The sequence below is a fragment of the Cheilinus undulatus genome, linkage group 20, assembly GCF_018320785.1.
Source record: "Cheilinus undulatus linkage group 20, ASM1832078v1, whole genome shotgun sequence".
NCBI classification, from domain to species: domain Eukaryota; kingdom Metazoa; phylum Chordata; class Actinopteri; order Labriformes; family Labridae; genus Cheilinus; species Cheilinus undulatus.
Window position 1 is genome coordinate 35,712,355 of NC_054884.1, and position 22,563 is coordinate 35,734,917.

The following is a 22,563-nucleotide window of genomic DNA, read 5'->3' on the forward strand; positions in this document are numbered from 1 at the left end:
TAAGATATATAGTCAGGTCAATTATGTTTATCTCACACCAAATCATAATAGAAGTCTTGTGTCTCCTAGATCACAGTTTTACACTGAGGTCTCTACTGTGCTTTCACCTTCTTTCCATGAGTATTATTAGCTAATTCTGCTAATATGACCATTTTCAAGACTTTGCAACCAAGGTAAATTGCAAGGCAAAATAGTGTTTGGATGGAATAAGTCCTGAATCTTTAGAATAAGGTATTACTTGGGTGCAATCAACCTTTAAATCTGAATAATGAAGCAAAACATTACTTGGCTGGAATCAACCTTTAAAATTATAAATAACAAATCAAAGTGTTATTTAGGTAGAATCAGACTTTACAATTATAAATGATGTTTTAGCAAAATCATAACATATGATTGATATTTAGGCAGGTATTTTACTCCAGCTATGCTCCATTTTGAAAATGGCTAAAAAGATCATGTAGTTATTTTTCAAAATGTACTGATGTGACAGTTTAATTTCCAAAATCAAACTTCTCTTTTAAGAGTAAGGAAATCTTTCTGTTCTTGACTTTGTATAAAAAAGGATTACAAAGACACAAATGTTTGTCAAGGGTCAGGGTTTTAAACTTGTTTTCTTCCAACCAGCAGCTATTTAAAAAAGAAGGGAAAAAAAGCACCAAAAGTCCAGCCTCCTTCATCTGACTTTTAGGTTTATTTGCTCAGTCATTGATGCTTTCTAAAATGTAGTGGAATACAAAACTTCATTCACAATATACTAGTGTAAAAGTAAAATTTCTGATTTTAAAGTCATTCAAAAAGTGCACAAACAGCTACTCAATGAAAGAAGTTAATGTAATTATTTTGCAACCCTGTATAGTATGTACATGAGTGACATTGTTGTCAGTGTCTTCAGTGAGTAAACATCAGCAACACAACTGAAAACACACAGAAAAACAATAAAGACTATAAAAAAGTATGACAATTATTTTCAATATGCGATCCTCACAATCTTTGTAAAAATGATAGAAATAACTTGAAATATTTACAGAATAAATTATCCACAAAGACAGTCGAGTGTTTCCTGCCCTCACACGGCCAAAGTGAAGAATGGGGTGTTTAGATAAGAACAGTAAAGTAGGGGTGTCCAATCTATGGCCCCAGGGCCAAATGTGGCCCGTTCATTTTTGATTGGCCTGCAGCAAATTCTAGGAAAATGCATCATTAAATCTTTTTCAAGTTTAGGGGGTGGTACACTGTGAGCATGATTGTAGGAACAACAAATTTCATAACAACAGCTAAATATTCAAAGGTTGAAAATTCTCCAAGACAGACAGTCCAACAGTCTAAGTCAGTGGTTCTCAACATGGGGGCAGGACCCCATTGGGGGTCACAAGACACTTAGGCTGGACACACACTAGACGATTTTTAAATCTGTAATGATTTTAAAAACATGGGAGACCACAGACATGAGGACAGGTCCAAACAATTTTTCATCTTTAATCCTCTGAACGCACACACTAGACAACTCAGCCAGACTGTCAGATCACTGGAGACCACACACTTAACGATCTGCCAACAACTTCGAGTGATCAGGTGACTTCAGAAAAAAAACGAACACGGATGTCTGTCAGTACCGTCTTGCCATCTCTCTACAACAGGCAAGCATTACAGGTGCAGTAAAAATCATAAAAAGGGAAAGACTCAGGATGAAATCCTGGCTGGAATGAAGCTACAGTTGTGTTTAAGGTTGTGAGTGGTGAAAGTACGTATGATCCATCAGGTGACACTGTCCAGTCTACTCGCTCTCATTGGTTGTTGTGGGTACCCCGCCAGAGGCACTACGACCTAGGGATACACCCCTATGATCATCAGTGGAGGCAAATTGTACCTAAAATCAGGCTTAAAATCCTGTGGAGTGTGGCCGGCCTTGGAGGGGGTTGCCAGATGCCTTAAAAAACACTAGTCATGAAGAAGTAAAGGAGTCAAAGTCTCTTTTCTAGCAGATCTCAGATATACAGTCATGGACGAAAATGTTGGCACCCCTGGAATTTTTCCAGAAAATACATCATTTCTCCCAGAAATTGTTGCAATCAACAAATGTTTTGGTATACGTGTGTTTATTGCCTTTATGTGCATTGGAACAACACAAAAAATCCGAAGGAAAAAGACAAAATTGACATAATTTTACACAAAACTCAAAAAAATGGGCTGGACAAAATTGTTGGCACCCTCAACTTAATATTTGGTTGCACACCTTTGGGAAATAATAACTGAAACCAGTGGCTTCCTATAACCATCAACAAGCTTCTTACACCTCTCAACTGGAATTTTGGACCACTCTTCTTTTGCAAACTGCTCCAGGTCTCTCAGATTTGAAGGGTTCCTTCTTGCAACAGCAGTTTTGAGATCTCTCCATACGTGTTCAATGGGATTTAGATCCGGACTCATTGCTGGCCACTTCAGAACTCTCCAGCTTTGTCTCCAACCATTTCTTGGTGTTTTTGAGGTATGTTTGGGGTCATTGTCTTGCTGGAACACCCATGACCTCTGATGCAGACCAAACTTTCTGACACTAGGCCCTACATTGCGGCCCAAAATTTTTTGATAGTCTCAGATTTCATGATTCCTTGCAGACAGTCAAGGCACCCAGTGCCAGAGGCAGCAAAAGAACCCCAAAACATCCTTGAACCTCCACCATGTTTGACTGTAGGTACTGTGTTCTTTTCTTTGTAGGCCTCATTCCGTTTTATGTAAACAGTGGAATGACCTGCTTTTCCAAAAAGCTCTACCTTAGTCTCATCTGTCCACAAAATGTTCTCCGAGAAGGATTGAGGCTTACTCAGGTACATTTTTGCAAACTACAGTCTGGCTTTTTTTTTTTTTGTCTCTTTGACAGCAGTGGGGTTCTCCTCAGTCTCCTGCCATAGCGCTTCATCTCATTCAGATGACCACGTATGGTCTGAGCTGACACTTTTGCACCCTGAGTCTGCAGGACAGCCTGCATTTGAGTGGAAGTTGGCTGAGGATGTTTATCCACCATTCCAACTATCCTGCATTGCATGCTTTTGTCAATTTTTTCTCTTTCGTCCATGTCCAGGGAGATTAGCCACAGTGCCATGGGTTATAAACTTCTTGATTATATTACACACAGTGGACAAAGGAATTTCTAGATCTCTGGAGATGGTCTTGTAACCTTGAGATTGTTCATATTTTTCCCCAATTTTGCTTCTCAAGTCCACAGACAGTTCTTGGCTCCTCTTTCTCTTCTCCATGCTTGGTGTTACACACACAGGCACACAACACAAAGGTTGAGTCAACTTTTAGACATTCTAACTGGCTTCAGGTGTGATTTCTAGATTGCCAGCACCTGTTACTGCCACAGGTGAGCTTAAATGAGCATCACATGCTGGAAATAAAATGATTTACCCAGAGTTTTAAAAGGTTGCCAACAATTTTGTCAGGCCCATTTTTGAGTTTTGTGTAAAAAAATGTTAATTTTGGCTTTTTTCTTCAAATTTTTTCCTATTGCTCTAATGCACATAAAGGCAATAAACACATGTATGCCAAAAACATTTGTAACTGCAACAATTTCTGGGAGAAATGGTGTATTTTCTGGAAAAATTCCAGGGGTGCCAACATTTTTGTCCATGACTGTAAAAGGTACAGCTTCTCAGCAGTGTCTGTTCTTTTCTCATCAACCATCAAGTCAGCACCAATTCTGAAAAACCTGCCACATGTTTAGGAAGTTTAGGCATTATTGTCTGCATGTATCTTTCGGTGGTTGTCCAAAGTACTTTTCCAGGTAAATGATGCCCCACAGGTACCACATGTATATGGCTTCTCACCTGTGTGTTTTCTCATGTGGTCTGTCAAATTACGTTTATGTCTAAAAGACATATTGCAAATTGTGCAGGTATGTGGTTTTTCACCTGTATGGATAGCTAAGTGATTTCTCAAATGTTGTTTCAGTGTGAATGATGTTCCACAAGTACCACAGGTGTGTGGCTTTGTACCTGTGTGAGTAAGAATGTGATCATTCAAATCTGATTTCCGCATGAATCTTTTTCCACAGGTGCTGCAGGAGTAAGGCTTCTCACCTGTGTGTATTCTCATGTGGACTGTCAAATCACCTTTACATCTATAGGATTTGTTGCAAATTGTGCAGGTATGTGGTTTTTCACCTGTATGGATAGTTAAGTGTTTTTTCAAATTAAATTTCTGTATAAATGATGTCCCACAGGTATCACAGGTGTATGGCTTTGTACCTGTGTGAGTGAGAATGTGATCATTCAAATCTGATTTCCGAATGAATCTTTTTCCACAGGTGCTGCAGGAGTAAGGCTTGTCACCTGTGTGTATTTTCATGTGGATTGTCAAATCACCTTTACATCTAAAAGATTTGTTGCAAATTTTGCAGGTATGTGGTTTTTCACCTGTATGGATAGTTAAATGTTTTTTCAAATTAAATTTCTGTATAAATGATTTCCCACAGGTATCACAGGTGTATGGCTTTGTACCTGTGTGAGTAAGAGTAGTGAGTATCTCTGAGTCTTTCTGCTTGTTCTCTTTGGGATCTTGATTCTCAGCGACATGAGAATTGTGAGGAAGGAGCTGGAGTTCATGTTGTCCATCTGCTTCTCTGTGCTCACTTTCCTCCTGAGTAGGAGTCAGCATCAACGTGTCAGTCTTCTCCTGTTTGAGCTGCTCTTCCTCCCAGGTGTGTGGCCTTTTACCATGAGTAAGAATGTGTTTATTCAAATGTGGTTTCTGACGGAATCTTTTTCCACAGGTGCTGCAGGAGTAAGGCTTCTCACCTATGTGTATTAAAATGTGTTTTTTCAATACACAGTTGTATTTAAAACCTTTTCCACATACTTCACATGAATACAGCCTCTCGCCTGTGTGTTTTCTGTCTCTATCTTGTCCTGGTTCTGATTTTCCAGTTATCTCTGAGTCTTTCTGCTTGTTCTCTTTGGGATCTTGATTCTCAGCATAATGAGAGTTGGGAGGAAGGAGATCGTGTTCATGTTGTCCATCTGCCTCCCTGTGCTCACTTTCCTCCTCCTTAGGACTCATAATCAACACGTCAGTCTCCTCCTGTTTGAGCTGCTCTCCCTCCTGCTCTTCTTTAATCTGTGGAGGCTCTGGCTCCTCCTGGTCCAGACTGGACGTCCTCTCCTGGTGACAGAGCTGCTGCTCAACCTCCTCCTCCTTATACACATGTTGCTGTGGGACGTCTGGAGATACAAAAACAAAGCAATAAGTAAACAAAATGAAGGTAGCGGAAAAACACACTTACAGTATGTATCGCACAACTGATTGTTAGAGCTTAAGGGTCTTTGAATCGGTTAATTTTTGCAGATTTTATGCTCAACATATCATGATCAGTAATAACTCAAGCAGAAAATACAGTAAGAGGGCATTTAAGCTACATCAGTGTTTTCATCAGTATATTTTAGAGTAAAAAGAGCTTTAATAGGGCATTAATATGAGGATTTTACAGTTACATTCATTTTACAATAAGAATAGGCCATATAAAATAGTTTGAAGAAAAAAAACTGTATTTATTAAAAGTAAATACTTAAATGTAAGAGACTTTTTAATGACTAAGGCATTTTTGGGTTTCATCGACTAAAGCTAGACTAAACTATAGAGAATTAAAATGATTAAATGTGACTAAAACTAAAAGAACTTTTTATCTAAAGATTGAGACTAAATTGAAAATAGCTGCCAAATCAACACTGTAGCATTATTTTTTTTACTAGAGAGGTGACTGTAATTGCCACAGTAGTGATAATAATGTTACCCAAATAAATACTACGATAAAGATAGAAGTAGAAAATCAACAAAGTTCTCCGGCGTGGCGCCAGATTTCCGGCTCTAGGGAATTTTTTCTGGTGAATAAATTAGGAGAACAAAAGCCTGCATGGCCTTGATTTACATGGTAATTTAACATCTGAATTTAACCAGTCACCTTTAGCAAAGCAAAGGGACAGTTCCACCAACCAATGGTATATCACATTGCTCAAGCCAACCAACGAGTTCTAGCCAATCAGAGGCAGAGTTGTAGGGCCTGCCTTAAGAAGTTTGACTGGGTGTTAGGGTGCAGTCCACAATAATTTTTAGTAGCCTGCTAGCCCGCTAGCCCACAAGCTGGAGAGGAGTTTACTGTGTGCCAGGCTTCTTAAACCCTCAGAGGATACAGTCATTATGGAACGAGAGGTTAAGAATAAATGGCGCTAGAGGAATAGAGAATAGAGAAACGTGGTGCAGACGGGAAGCCTGTTGGGGCATGGTGCCACAAACTGAGGGAGCCGGGTACTTGTTTCTGTATGTCATGTTCAAAAAAGCTACTTTACGGCAGTAGTGGGAGGAAAAGTTATTGCGCAACCTGCGCCAGAATCCTCTCACCAAGTTTCGGTTCGAGCGCTTTCTCATACAACTACCTTGCTGGGAGTGACAGCTACCACAGGTACCACTGTATTCTCAATGACCGACTGTGTTTGTGAGCAAAAAATCCGCGTGTGCACGGTCATATCTGAACATGAGAAGATTAGAGAAGTTGCAGGACTTTGTTTGTAACCCAAAAAGGATAAAAAAAAAAGAAAAAAAGTGATAGTGGCTTAATAACTGATTCCATTAGTTTGTTCCCTTAAAGATGTCTAAAGATATATTTCATTTTGTATTTTTATAGTTTTTATATTAAGTGATAGTGGCATTGGTTACTCAAGCATTTTGTCTTACAGACATTTGGGATTTTGTTATTATTTTTTGAAGCATACACTTTAAGTAACTTAAGTACAAGTAGTTCTTGACATTTGGGTGCAGTGAGTCATACATACAGTGCTTAAATTTATTAGACCACCACCCAAAGTACGGTTTATGCCACAGCTGCCCTAAATTAACAGCATTGGTAAAAATTAGTAAAACCAAAATCATTTTTTATGTTTCTGCAATGGTTAATACACCAATATGTAGAAGCTCTTTAACCCAAATGATATTTTTAATGCTAAAACATAATTATTATTGTTGTCCATGAACTTTCAAATTTACTGATTTCCAAAAAAACTGAAAAAATAGCAAAGCACATTATTATTTCTTGATTAATATGTCAAATTATAGTTATTTACTTGCATTCCTGAACAGAAAAATGAGTTTCAGTGGTTGAATGTTATGCTTGATCAATTCCTGACTTCCCAGAGAAGCCCAGTGAGCCGGCTCAAATTTGGGTTTAAAAAGGTGAATTCAGTTTGAAATTCCTCATTCCCGTTCAAAATGGTAAAATGTGGAGAGCTCACTGAAAATGAAAGAGTCCGCATTAAAGCACTACATGATGCTGGATGGTCTCTGAGACAAATATGACAGGTGGTCTAATAAATTTTTAAGCACTGTATATGTTAAAATAGTCCAAATTGAAACATTGAGACATGAAACTGGTCTTTTGTAACCACTAAAAAAGTTAAAATCTTGTGTTTTTGTGTTTTCATTCCAACAGCTGAGTTTAATACTGTATTCCAAGTGTTGTCATGTGTTGTTTCAATATACAGTTATATTTAAAGCCTTTTCCACACACTTCACATGAATACAGCCTCTCCCTGTGTTTTCTGTCTTTCTCTTGTCTGGGTTTTGATTTTCCAGTTATCTCTGAGTCTTTCTGCTTGTTCTCTTAGGAATCTTGATTCTCAGCAACATGAGAGTTGTGAGGAAGGAGCTGGAGTTCATGTTGTACATCTGCTTCTCTGTGCTCACTTTCCTCCTGAGTCAGCATCAACGTGTCAGTCTCCTCCTGTTTGATCTGCTCTTCCTCCTGCTCTTCTTTAATCCGTGGAGGCTCTGGATCCTCCTGGTCCAGACTGGACGTCCTCTCCTGGTGACAGAGCTGCTGCTCAACCTCCTCCTCCTTACACACATGTTGTTGTGGGACGTCTGGAGATACAAAAAAAAAAAAAAAAAAAAAAAAACTCAGGGAGAGGAAACATGTCGTTCGTGCCAGTATACAACTGTTTGTTCAGCCAAAATGTTTTATACCTTTTCAATACCACAGGATATTATTGGCACATTCTATGGGCTGAGATTTGTGCCACTAGAAACTGAATTTAAATAATGATATTGAAGTTGAATAGCATGATTTGAATTTGAATTTAATGTTTTGAAACTGAATTGATTTGCTTTGAAGTTGTATTTTAATCACTTTAGCATTCAACTCTATATATTCCTTAAATTCAAAAATTAAAAAAATCACATTCAGTTCACTCAATTCAAATTCAGTTCTACAATTCAAATTCAGTTCAGCATGGCAACCGCTTACGTCATCCACTTCTGTGAGGAGGAGTAATTGAGCACAGATTCTCAACTGAGTGGGACTGCCGAAAATACAAGAAGAAGAAGAAGAACTGAGCGGAGCGAGTGTTTTTTCCATGATGTCTCAAGACCAGGGACGCAATAATCAGGTTTGTATTAAACTTAAAATTATTCATATTTGTCATCATTTACAGGAAGAAAAAAAATGCAATGTAAGTCCTAGGGGTGAGTATTGGCAAGAACCTCACGATAAGATATGCATCATGATACTTGGGTCATGATATGATAGTATCACGATATATCAGGATATCACCATATTGTGATATTCTTCACAGTTAACTAAGAAAAATATAGAGATGATGTATATGTAAATCACACAATACGTTAGTGGTGTTCCCGCTATATTTCACAGCAGCAAGACAGAGCTTGCCAACAGCATTTCCTTTCTTTAACTCGCTGTTTGTGAGCAAGTCGTAATTTACTAACAACTCAGCTAAAATATGAATTTTAATTTTTTTTTTACCAAAAAATCGATATTAAGGGTTGAAGTATGGATATTGTATTGGATGTCAAAGTATCACGATATATTGCCATAATCGATATTTTTTCACAGCTCTAAAGTCCTCACATTACTGTAGCTATTGGGGCTAGCTACTAATATGGTTCAGCACAGATTCAGTCAGTATGACAGGGATAGATAGCTTACAGTATTTTCCTCTAGTGCATTCAATGCCCAGCTAGACTAAAGTAAAAGCCAGCTGGGGGTAATCTGACATGCCAGATGGATTTGCTTCACACATCCATCTGGGAAAGCTTCAATAGGAAATGTTTGAGAAAAGACAGAGGCTTTGAAAAAAACTCGGAGTATGATTGGGTGAACGTTCTGTCTGTCGCATCTCTGGGCCAATCAGAGGAACAAAACACGTGATGTAGCCTATCAAACTGCGTGAGCGCAGCTACTGAGGAATAACATGAAACATGGTGACTAAAGACATGTCATACCTGATTTTTGCCATTTTTGAAAAGAAAACAACTCACTGCTGTTCTTTGTTCTTCTTTTAACAAAGAAATGTAATCAAGTTCTGATAAAACTGGCGTTTTAGCAGCATCCATGCTAATCTTTTCAGCCATAATTGCACCGGCCTCTTGCTGCTGCTTGTTTACGTCACGACTCTGCCGCACCTGAAAGTACTTATCCTGGATTATCAAACAAACAGCTTGGAAATCGATTCATTCTTCTGCGCTACAACAGACCTCCTGCCAACACTGAATTACATTCATCATCAGCTGAGACTCCCCCTCTTGCATATGGCGGTCGCGTGAAAGCCAGCAGTCCAGGGAGCATCTACGTATTGATGCATCGCCTATTTTGATTCCAGCTATCTCACGTCATTTCACGTAATGCCTTTCTACACGTGCACCACAAAAAGTTGTGGAGGTTGGCTTGACTACAGTTTTGAAAAACTGGCCGTCGGTTTCGTTCGCCTTCAACAGAATATATAAGCTAACCTTAGACCATTACGACTCAATCTGAAAAATATCAGTTATTGTCTGTTTGTTTAACACATGAGTCCAATAGTTTGTCTTCATAACAGCATCTCTGAGCTCAAACAGAAAGCCAAATTCGTGTTTCCTCACCTATTCTGTGTAAGTGGATGTGGGGTTTCCAAACGATGTCCAGCATTCTGCGCTGACGGTTGATCTCTGCCTCGTACTCGACGACAGCTGTTGAAAAAACGTCCCATATTTCCTCAGCTGCAGCAGTTAGCCGCTCGTTGACGAAAACTCGAAACCTCTCCACTGAAAACATTCTTCTTCTTCTTCTTCTTCTTCTTCTTCTTCTTCTTCTTCTTCTTCTTCTTTTGAATTTCTGGCAGACTAGACGCAGCAAAGGCGTACTGATGCCCTCCACAGTAATGATGGGAATTCCACATCTTTTCAGTGATCCGGTTCACTTGGCACAGCTCAGAAAAAAGAGCCGACTTTGGCTCCCAAACGTCTCTTCATCACAGTACCAGTTTGGCTTCATTTGACCTGCCAGTTTGAGAAAAATCATAACATCCGATTTATATTTGGGCAGGTGTTTTACTCCATATATGCTCCATTTTGAAAATGGCTGAAAAGATCATGTAGTTATTTTTCAAAATGTACTGTAACCCCAAAACACAGTCTCCTTGGTCTGACTTTTAGGTTGTTTAACTCAGTCACCGATGCTTTCTAAAATACTTAACTTTATCCACAATATACTAGTGTTAAAGTAACATTTCTGATTGTAAGTCATTCAAAAAGTGCACAAAAAGCTACTCAATGGCAGGAGTTGAGTTAATGTTATTAGTTATTTTGCACCCCTGTATAAACAGTATGTATACGTGTGTGTGACAGTGTTGTCAAAACTTCAGTGAGTAAACATCAGCAACACAACTGAAAACACACACAAAAAAAGAAATGATAAAAAAGTATGAGAATTATTTTTCAATATGTGATCCTCACAGTCTTTGTAAAAATGATAGAAATTACTTGAAATATTTACAGAATCCACAAAGACAGGGTGTCCAAACTTTGGCCCCTGGGCCAAATGTGGCCTGTTGTTTGATTTTGATTGCCCTGCAGCAAATTCTAGAAATAAAATGAAATATGGCCCACATGAGATGATGAAGCTTGTGCTCAGCTGTATTGTACTTTTCAGCACTAGGCCATGCTTTCATGTTGATTCTGTAGACAAACATTTTGACAAGAAGATATCTTGATTAATACTGTCCTGATACGATTATTACAGCAAATGACAGCACCAACAGCATTTCAGGGGCAGAGCCAGTGGTAGCCGGGACCTCTTGAAATCTGATTGGCTCCCCCAAATCCTGAAAATAACTATTTGCCTCGTCAGACATTAACAAACCAATGAGGTGTATTCAAAGGCTAAGCAGGTATAAACTTACACTGGACTGGTCTCACTTAAATATCCTCAAGATGAAGAATTTGAAAGTGGCCCCACCATTCTCATAGATTTCTGTGTGTGGCCCTCAGGGGAAAAAGTTTGGGCACCCCTGCAGCCAAGAAAGCTAGTAATAAATCTATGATGACAAACTTTCACTTTCTTGGCTTGTTATTAAAAACAGTATAATAATGCATTCATATCTTTTTATTATTTGACTACTTTAATGGGATAAAAACCACAACAATAAAGAATAGAATATATGATATTAAACAACAGCATGACAACTATTAAGTGGTACACAATTTACAACATGTAATAAAAACATAACATCTTTACGTCTGAACTGGGCTTCACGTGTTCCTTTTCTCGGTATGTAACAGGAATGTTTTTAAGGGCAGTAATATGGTAACATAATTCAATTCAACTTTATTTGTATAGCACCTTTCATACAGATATAAAGTCAATATGCTTTACAGAAGATTAAAAACAAACAAATAAAAGCAATCAACATTTCAAGAACCCTCCCCCCACAGAAGGACACTGTAGTGACTAAAAGCTCCTTCACCTGATTTGCCTTTTTCTTTAGGTCCATTTAGAAGCTCCATACCTGAAGATCTGAGCGACCTGGTGGGGTGATAGTGAGTGAGCAGGTAAGAAATGTACTGGGGCGCCATACCATTCAGTGATTTATGAAGAAGAAGTAGTACTTTAAATTCAATTCTGTATGGGACCAGAAGCCAGTGAAGATTTTTCTGACTGGGTGTGATGTGTTCTGTTTTCTTTGGTCCTGTTAGAATGCGAGTTGCAGCATTTTGGATGAGTCGGAGATAATTTATTGTCTTTTTTGGAAGTCCAGCATAGAGAGTGTTACAGTAATCTAACCTGTTGGATATGAGTGCATGGACCAGTTTTTCACAATCAGATTGAGACATGAAAGATTTAAATTTGGAAATACTTTTAAGTGGTCGTAGGCTGTTTTGGTGATCGCAGTTATATGATGTTGAAAGTTTAAGTTTGTATTGATGGTAACTCCAACATTTCTGACTCGCTTGCTGTACTTTAATGCAGGGGTTCTCAACCTTTTCAGCCCGCGACCCCCAAAATAAAGGTGCCAGGGACTGGGGACCCCTACTGTACCTGAGGGTGGATGAACACAGCAGTTCAAGAAAAGTCATCTGCAGACAAGGCCACATACAAGGGGGATAAATGGGAGAGCTTTCTGGTGCCGAGTCAAATTTGGGGCCTATGGAGGTAAGCAAAATCATGGTCCATTATAGAGTAAAGCTGTGATAGCCATATTCTATATTTGACCTGATAAAAAAAACACTCCTTCAAAGAAATGAATGTCTTTTTAAATAATTTGTGTAGTATACAGCCTTCTAAAAAATGTAAATCCCTTATGTTGAAAAAAAAAAAATTAAATGGGTTAAAAGTTGCTAAAATGGGTTAATGGCAAAAAAAGGTTAAAAAAGCGGTGAAATGGGATTTTATGAGTAGCAGAAATGGGTTAGAAGTGGCAATGATTACATGGGAAATGGCAAAAAAAAAAATATCAATGGAAAAAAGGGGGTTAAAGTGGTAAAAAAGGGCATACATAGAGGTAAAAGGGAGTTAAAAAGTGGCTGAAATGGCTTAAATTGGCAAAAATGTTTGGAAATCCAGTTAAATGGGATGCAAATTTGATATAAACTGGCAAAAAGTGAAAGAAAAAAATGAGCAGATATTGGCAGATATTGGCTAAACTAGCAAAAAAGGGCATGTCAGGAATTCAATAAAGGCTAAATAAATAGAATGAAATGTGGGTAAAATGGGAAAAAAAGTGGTGTAAAAGTGGTAAAGGGGGGTTAATAGTGGCAATGATGGGTCAACAAAGGCAAAATTTGGCTTAAGTGGCAAGAATTGGTTAAGAAGTGGCAAAACAGGCAGAAAAAACTGTGAAAAGGGATTAAAATGGCAAAAATAAGTGTTAAATGGCAGAAATGTGTTAAAATAGGTGTAAAGTGGCAACATTGTAATCAAAAAATATATGTTCTTAGTTTCTCAGTGTCTCGTGACCCTGAAGGGGGTCCTGACTCCAAGGTTGAGAACCACTGCTTTAAAGAACATGAAAATAAAAATGAAATTATTTCTTGTGACTTCTGTTGTGGACCAACTATCAGGATTTCTGTTTTATCTCTGTTAAGATGAAGAAAATTTAGTGACACCCAGTGGTTCATTTCATTGATGCATTTGACCAAGTGATTTATGGGACTGAGATTACCAGGGGAGAGTGAGACATGGAGCTGTTTATCATTGGTATATGAATGTATATGAAAGTATGTAAAGGCTTTACAACAGTGGACTGAGAACTGACCCTTGTGGCATCCTGTAGTTCAGACTGAAATGAACTGATGTGAAATTGCCAAATGACATGTGAGGCATTCTGCTGAAGATGCTTGAGATTGTAAGAGCAGAAGGTGGTGACGGGGGGCTATGCACAGATGTTGGTAATGGCAGTAGAGAGCAGTTTGTGATGTCCCTGTGCCTGGTGTGATTTATGACCAGTTTCATGGCTGTGCTTTAAGGCAGTTTTTTCAGTAGGAGAATTTTCAAAAGAGTGACAGGATCCTGGCTCCATATAGGTGGCAAAAGTTGAGAATCAATACAAGTAACCAATTCAGCACCAATTCTGAGAGACCTGCCACATGTTTAGGGAGTTTATGCATTATTGTCTGCATGGATCTTTAGGTGGTTGTCCAAAGCACATTTCCAGGTAAATGATGTCCACAGATACCACAGGACTATGACTTTGTACCTTTGTGAGTACGAATGTGTTGATTCAAATCTGATTTCGAAATGAATCTTTTTCCACATGTGGCGCAGGAGTAAGGCTTCTCACCTGTGTGTGTTCTAATGTGGACTGTCAAATAACCTTTATCTCTGAAAGATTTGCTGCAAATTATGCAGGTATGTGGTTTTTCACCTGTATGGATAAGTAAGTGATTTTTCAAACGTTTTTTCAGTGTGAATGATTTCCCACAGGTATCACAGGTATGTGACTTTATACCTGTGTGAGTAAGAATGTGATCATTCAAATCTGATTTCTGACAGAATCTTTTTCCACAGGTGCTGCAGGAGAAAGGCTTCTCACCATTGTGTCGTCTCATATGGGCTGTCAAATCACCTTTACATGTAAAACATTTGTTGCAAATTGTGCAGATATGTGGTTTTTCACCTGTATGGATGCTGATGTGCCTAAGCAATGACTGTTTCGCTGTGAATGATGCTCCACAGGTATCACAGATGTGTGGCTTTTTACCTGTGTGAGTAAAAATATGACAATTTAAATCATATTTCTGACAGAATCCTTTTCCACAGGTGCTGCAGGAGAAAGGCTTATCACCTGTGTGTGTCATCATGTGTTTTTTCAATACACAGTTATATTTAAAGTCTTTTCCACATACTTCACATGAAAACAGCCTCTCATCTGTGTGTTTTCTGTCTCTCTCTTGTCTGAGTTTTGATCTTCCAGTTATCTCTGAGTCTTTCTGCTGGTTCTCTTTGGGATCTTGAGTCTCAGCGACATGAAAGTTGTGAGAAAGGAGCTGGAGTTCATGTTGTCCATCTGCTTCTCTGTGCTCGCTTTCCTCCTCCTTAGGAGTCATAATCAACATGTCAGTCTCCTCCTGTTTGATCTGCTCTCCCTCCTGCTCCTCTTTAATCTGTGGAGGCTCTGGCTCCTCCTGGTCCAGACTGGACTTCCTCTCCTGGTGACACAGCTGCTGCTCAGCCAAAACCTCCTCCTCCTTACACACATGTTGCTGTGGGACGTCTGGAGATACAAAAGCAAAACAAAGTGAGAGGAAATATGTCATTTCTGCCAGTATACATTTGTTCAGCCAAAACGTTTTCAACTTTTTCAATACCACATGATACAAATTACACATTTCTTGCCACATTAAAGAATGTTAATGAAAATAGGCAAAAGTTTACATGTGAAGGGGCAAGATGACATGGAGGATTAACCACACTCCCCAATCTATCAATCAATTAAGCAATTCAATGCTTTTGGAAAACAAGGTGAATTAAAAGTTCTTACTGCAGGAAAATCAAAAGAAAGCTGACCCGTATGAACCAAGTAATGACCAGAAAACAGGTGAGAGAAAGAGAAGACAGCATAAATCCAGACGCAGCACTCACAGAAATGAAGAAAATGTTTGCTGAACTGAAAATGGACTTAAACTCAAAACTGAATTCAGAAATGAAATCACTTCGGGATGAAATGAAACACGGATTTGAGCGACTGGAAGAGAAGGTGACTTCACTGAATGAAACTGTTAAAAAACATGACAGCAGACATGAGGAAGTAGAGACATGGGTAAGCACTGCAGAAGACCACAGCGCTGTTGCAGAGAGACTAATATTGTTTCTTTGGCAAAGCAATCAGTACCTACAAAAAAAAACAAAAAAACATCAAGATTTGGAGAATCGAGAGAGACAGGACAACTTGAGGATTTATGGGGTGACAGGGGATGCCGATTCCGTTGAAGGCACACTTTAAAATATAGCCTGTAGAAGACTCTCATATATACTTTTTTATTTTCTTCCCCTTATTTTTTATTCCCTGAAGGTCCACTTATGATATATCCAAAGATCAACCAAAAGCGCATGCCTTAGTTAATATCCCCACACCAACATGCATAGATATATATAGTATATATTGTGTTTTTCCATATTCTGATCTGTAAATATCACTAAAGGTGTCAAACACTAAATGATAGCATAATAGTTGCTTTTTTCTTTTGTTGTCTGAAAAAGAATGACACTTATGAGCCGTGCATCTAACTTGCTTATTGTTTTGATGTAATTTTGACGCTATTGTCACTCCTCTTCCAGCTACAAAAACATATTGAAACTAATTAGATGGAAATACTAAGCAATGCTGTCAATAACATCCTGCAGCTCTGGGTCTTGCTCAAAGACCCCAAGATCCATGCACGGATACAAGCATGGAAGACTGTGGGAAGCTACCCCAAGCGCTAGGTAGCACAAATGGAGGTCATCTTTTCTTTTCTTTTTTTCATTTCTATATTTCATTTATTCTCTATTACTTTCAAGAATTCTGATGATAACTTTAACTTGAGCCAAAAATACCATACAACTGCCAGGACTTTAGACCAGATAATATCAGGGGGCAGGGTATGAATTTAAACATTTTATTAAATGTTAATGGGTTAAACAAACCAATTAAGAGAAGCGAAGTTCACATGAAGTGTTTAGGAGGAGATATAGTATTTATGCAAGAAACACATTTATCTAAGCTGGAACATGAGAAATTAACCAAATTGTTAACTCACAAATTTTCTTCTCATCACAACACTCAGCTAGAAGAGGGGTTATTATTATGACTAGACAATTTCCTCAAGCGGAAATCGCGAGGGGGGTTAGGGGGTGGTGCCGGTTTCATCGCAAGGCCATTTATGACAATAGCCCGACTTGTCATTACAAGGTCATGTCCAAGTCCAAGCTGAAGCAGCATGTGGCTGGACAATGACACGGTGAAATGGTTGAGAAACACTGTACATGACAGGAGACGTCATTCATGTGTTTTAGTCATGTGGCCTGATTAGCTGATGCTGATCACCTGGCAACTGAGCCTCAGCTGTTTTCTTGACATACCTGGTGGTGTTGACCCTCCCTATGAAATAGAGTCCTTTATTTGAATATTATACAGACATGCAGTTCCTGTCAAGGTCTTGATGAGAGCAGGTGCAGAAGAGATGAATGTTATTATTTCCAGCTCCATTTGAACACATTAAAAACTTTTATTGAGCAAGGATTGTGTGTTGTTATTTTGATTGACGTCACCAAAGTCAAGAGAACACAGAAACACACACCAATGCGCACTTTGCGCTGTAACACACACACACAAATGCACAGTCTCTCCCATTCACTTCATATGGGATATATGTGTGGCTGTATGTGGATGAGAAGCCACCCACCATCCTGTAAAAGCATTGTTTAAATGGGCTGCTTTATTGGAACAGCTCCATGTGTGTGCGTTATCAGAGCCCATTGAGGGCTGTATGTGTGTCAATCAACGATGACATCATCACAGCACCAGAGCTGCCATTGCCATGGTAATTAATGCCTGCATGGTTACGCATCGCTAATCACAGATCAGTTACACCTGAGACAGCAGAGAGTAGATTTGGGTGATTTTTGCTTGTAAACACAGTCTCTTTCTCCTGTCTGTGTGCGAAAACCATAAATGGTATCATCAAACGGATTTCGGTGTGAGCGTCTGCAGGCTTGGAACTAGCTATGATGTAATTTTGGTGTTGATTGTGCAAGAAATGAGGCCAGGAGGGCGATCTAAAAATGGGCAACTTTCAGACTCTTTCGGTAAATTTATCAGATTTGGTAACATTGCAGCAGATCAGAGAGGTGTCAGCGTACTTGGGACAGTTGGTCCTCTCAAGCCAAAACCGCACATGATTTGGCTTTGGTTCTTGGTTCCACAGTAGCGGGACAAGATTTCCTCCATTTTGATATATTTTTTATGTGTGTGGTGTTAGATTTGTGGCCGTAGTCTCTAGTTGTTCGCAAAAGTCTCAGTTGATGTGTTGGCTCTCTCACACTCTGGGGTGATGACATCACCCACTCTAGCAGGGTGATTTTTCATGATTTTCACTCAACGCAGAGGAGATTTGAAGACTTGCCTATTGAAAACCGTAAACCCCATCATCATAACAAAGACATTCCTGAAGACAGGACAAAAACACCTGTGTTTTAAAGTTTGAATGATCTCTGTAGGTGAAAGTATGGCGAAGCAGTAGGGGTGGTAAAAAAACCCTATTTTTGTGGTTTCATCGTCCCTCTCCCCATTCATTTTAGATGGGACTTTTTTTCGCAGTTTTTTGTGAATAACTTTGTGAAAAATTGGCGAATCTCTTAGAAAAGTCATAGCACACCGATCGGGAACAAACCACACGTTTTGATGTATAATTTGCAGGGGTTTTCTCAAGTGAGAAATGTGATGGTGTGGATGCAAGAGAACCCCCATATTAAATGGAGAGAGTTAGAACTAAATTGTGTAAATATAACGATAACTGTTTTGCCCCTCATCAAATATAAAAAGTCGTTCATTAAAAATCGAAACAATCGATGGATAGATGCCACTCTCAGGGTCTGGAGAGACAAGATAAATGATGACTTAATCTTCTTAAAAGAAGTAAGTAACGATTCAGACTTCCCTCCAAACAAAGTGGATCAGAAGTTTGAAAAGTGGGCTTCTAAAGGTCTGTGTAAATACGGACAATTGTTTGGAGAAAAGAAGTAAAATTACTTGAACAGCTATCGTTTGAATTTGGTATACCCAACTTTCATCTGTTTAGATATTTTCAAGTGAGAAGTTGTACGTGTGATGTGTTAAAAAGGAGATCAATTGAAGAAATAAATCCCCTGGTAAAGTATATGCTCAAGATATATGACCGTGGACTAGGGAAAAAAGTTTTAACTAATGTGGTTAAAATAATTAAATCCAATAACAGCCAAGACAAGCAAGTCTGTGTCAAAATTAAGAATAAAAGGGAAAATGAACTTTTGTCTATATATCTTCAGCTGGCTGGGAAAAAGTGTGTAAAAACATACATCACACAACCAATCCATTACTGGAGAGAGTATATGTGGAAAGTTTTAATAAGAAATTTTAAGACACCTCAAATTCAAAGTAAGTACTAAGACAATATTACATCAAGATGTTGGAGAGAATGTGGGGAGCAAATGGCAAATCACGGTCATGTATTTTGGTTATGTAAAGTTATCAGGGAAGTTTGGGATAACTCCCTTTGAGAAATTTCAAACATTTTTTGTATCTCTCTGAATTATAACCCACGTTCTCCTTCTAGGAAAATTACCAGAAGAGATAAAGGAGATTGATTCTCACTTGTTGTTAGTTTTAAGAGCAGCAATAATGAAACAAATTACAAGGCACTGGTTGAAAAATGACACTTTAGTAAAAGCAAAATGGAAGAACCTTGTAAAAGAAATCTATGGAAAGGAAAAAATTACGATGAAAATCAGAAATCAACTCTCTGTTTTTGAAAAAACATGGGAAAAATGGGAGAGATACATAATGAGCAATACTGCAAACAATTCACCAGTTAAAAGTGATAAATAGGAATGCAGTGTTGCATGTTTTTATTTCACTAAATGTTCTATTTTTCCTGTATTCTTCATCCTTTTGTTTCTCTTCTCCTTTAATACTTGATGTAAACATGAATCTCGTTGTTTGGCTACCTGTAAGCATGTATCCACTCGCAGCAAATGAATTCAGTTCCTTGGATGTCACTCACACCAATTATAATAATGAAAATTAATTCCCATATTTAGAAGTTTAAGAAGTCAATCAAAGAATGTACTACTTGACGTCAATGCAATCTGCTATTTTATCAAAACTTTGTTACTATTATTAATATTATTTTATTTTATTTTTATGGTATTTCTATATTATTTATATATATATATATATATATTTATATATATTTTCTCTTCTTCTCTCCCCTTTATTGGTTGTGGCATATTGCTTTCCTCATCTGTCTTGTTTGTTTCTTCTTCGTGTGACTAATTGTTAAGATACTTTATAATAATATGTCATAATCTTGAAAAATGCAAATAATAGTAAAAAAATAAATAAATAAATAAATAAATCACATGAATACAGCCTCTCACTGGTGTGTTTTCTGTCTCTATCCTGTCTTGGTTCTAGGCCATGCTGATCAAAAGTTATTCAGGAATTTGTTGTTTCTCAAACGGTTTCCGAATTACAAGCCCTCAAAGTTGGTCAACCCCAAAGAAGACCTGCCTGCTGCTCCCATTCAAATGAGCTGTGGCAGTTGGGCCTCTACACAAAAAACCAACGGTCCTACAGCTTTAAAAATGACATGGATTGATTCCTGATGAAATTTACTACAAAAATATCTTATTTTTAGAGAGATTTGGTCAAAATTGTGGCATCTGTGAGGTGAGATTCAAAAAGATTTCAGTCAATTTCACTCCTGATCAAGACAGCAGTTAGTGATGATCTCATCCACTGATTGACAGATGAAAGCACCCGGAATGCAGGCATTAGTTACCATGGCAACCGGGCAGACACAGAGGGCAGGGCTGAGCTCATGAGCTCTGATCACGCACACACATGGAGCTGTTTCAATGAAGCAGCCCATTTAAACAATGCTGTGACGGGATGGTGGGACTGAGGGTGGCTTCTCATCCACATACAGTCTCCCATAAAGCCACACATATATCCCATATGAAGTGAATGGGAGAGATGGTGCATTTGTGTGTGTTAGCACACGAAACGCGCATGAATGTGTGTTTGTGTGTCTTACAGATGCAGGTTTTTTGAACATTACAATAAGCTTACCGTGCAGCTGGTCATGTGACTCACTGAAGGTGGGAAAATGGAATGTGTAATACCCACCCATTATAACGTCTGAGGCTCCTGACAGAGCTGCAGGAACACACCTCAGTCTAACTTTGAGCAGGTCAAAGGGTCAAAGAGGGATGAAACCCTCAAAGTGGAGGTCAAACGGGCACGAGGGACGTGCGACAGAGCGAGGACCCGACCAATGCTGCTTGCAGCTTTAATTGGTAAAGATTTTGGTATGAGAACCTGGGTTTTTATTTATTTATTTTGACCAGCTGTGGCTTCCGTAGATTGAGCTACGCAAGGTATGTTGGGATGAGGAGGAGAATGCCCTCTGGTTTCATGCTGCTGTACCACCACAATGTTAAACCCCGGCAATGAAAGATTAAACATACAGTCAGTGAAGGACTATTAATTGTCATATAAGTAGACTAACAGGGTTAGGATAGAACATTTTTTATTGGATCAGTTATCCTGGATCATCAAACAACCAGCTTGGAAATAATCAGCTTGGTGAAAACCAGCAGTCCAGGGAGCATTTACGTATTGATATCTATTGCATTGTCAATTTGATTTCAGTTGTTTCACGTCATTTAATGTAATGTCTTTCTACACGTACACCACTAAAAGTTGTGGAGGTTGGCTTGACTACAGTTTTGAAAAAACTGGCGGTTGGTTTCATTCCCTTTCAACAGAATATATAAGCTAACCTTAGACCATTACGACTCAACCTAGACATATCAGTTATTGTTTCTTTATTTAACACGAGTCCAATAGTTTGTCTTCATAACAGCATCTCTGAGCTCAAACAGAAAGCCAAATTCGTATTTCCTCACCTATTCTGTGTAAGTGGATGTGAGGTTTCCAAACGATGTCCAGCATTCTGCGCTGACGGTTGATCTCTGCCTCGTACTCGACGACAGCTGTTAAAAAAACGGCCCATATTTCCTCAGCTGCAGCAGTTAGCCGCTCGTTGACGAAATCTCTGAACCTCTCCACAGAAAACATTCTTGTTTTTTATTCAGCTGTAAAGTTCTTCAGTATGTTTTCTGCTTCTTATTCCTCTTTTGAATTTCTGGCAGACTAAACACAACAAAGGCGTGCTGCTGCCCTCCACAGTGGTGATGGGAATTCCACATCTTTTCAGTGATCCGGTTCATTTGGCACAGCTCAGAAAAAAGAGCCGACTTTGGCTCCCAAACGTCTCTTCATCACAGTACCAGTTTGGCTTCATTTGACCTGCCAGTTTGAGAAAAATCATAACAGATTGATATTTGGGCAGGTATTTTGCTCCATATATGCTCCATTTTGAAAATGGCTGAAAAGATCATGTAGTTATTTTTCAAAATGTACTGTCATCCCAAAACACAACCTCCTTGGTCTGACTTTTAGGTGTTTTTACTCTGTCACTGACGCTTTCTAAAATGTAGTGGAAAACAAAACTTCATCCGCAATATACTAGTGTAAAAGAAAAAAATTCTGATTTTAAAATAATTCAAAAAGTGCACAAAAAGCTACACAATGACAGAAGTTTGAGTTAATGTAATTCAGTTATTTTGCACCCTTGTACAAACAGTATGTATACGTGTGTGACATCATTGTCAAAATTTCAGTGAGTAAAAACCAGCAACACAACTGAAAACAGAAAAACTTAAAATACAGAAAAGTATGCAAATTATTTTTCAGTATGCGATCCTCCCAATCTTTGTAAAAATGATAGAAATAACTTGAAATATTTACAGAATCCACAAAGACAGTTGGGTGTTTTCTGCCCTCTTGTGGCCAAAGTGAAGAACTGGGTGTTAGGATAAAAACAGTAAAGCAGGGGTGTCCAAACTATGGCCCCTCAGCCAAATGTGGCCCGTTGTTCGTTTTTGATTGGCCTGCAGCAAATTCAAGAAATTAAATGAAATATGACCCACATGAGATGATGAAGCTT

The 22,563-nt window shown here is 38.6% G+C and overlaps 1 protein-coding gene across 5 annotated transcripts; it reads right to left on the reverse strand.

The window, feature by feature from the left end:
- Window positions 1-3,568: 3,568 nt before the first annotated feature.
- Window positions 3,569-21,721, reverse strand: LOC121527925 (gastrula zinc finger protein XlCGF57.1-like). 5 transcript variants are annotated; one of them, XM_041814965.1, is made up of 3 exons: window positions 21,461-21,721; window positions 7,729-7,905; window positions 3,569-5,216 (listed from the first exon to the last, which is right to left on the reverse strand). In XM_041814965.1, the coding sequence occupies exons 1-3, from the start codon at window positions 21,630-21,632 to the stop codon at window positions 3,727-3,729; spliced, it is 1,839 nt and encodes a 612-aa protein (XP_041670899.1). In that variant the 5' UTR covers window positions 21,633-21,721; the 3' UTR covers window positions 3,569-3,726. The 5 variants fall into 5 exon arrangements, with proteins under 5 accessions (XP_041670899.1, XP_041670898.1, XP_041670902.1 ...); XM_041814964.1 differs by lacking the exon at window positions 21,461-21,721 and adding an exon at window positions 9,919-10,116; XM_041814967.1 differs by lacking the exons at window positions 3,569-5,216; window positions 7,729-7,905 and adding exons at window positions 14,268-14,513; window positions 14,659-15,026.
- Window positions 21,722-22,563: the final 842 nt, after the last annotated feature.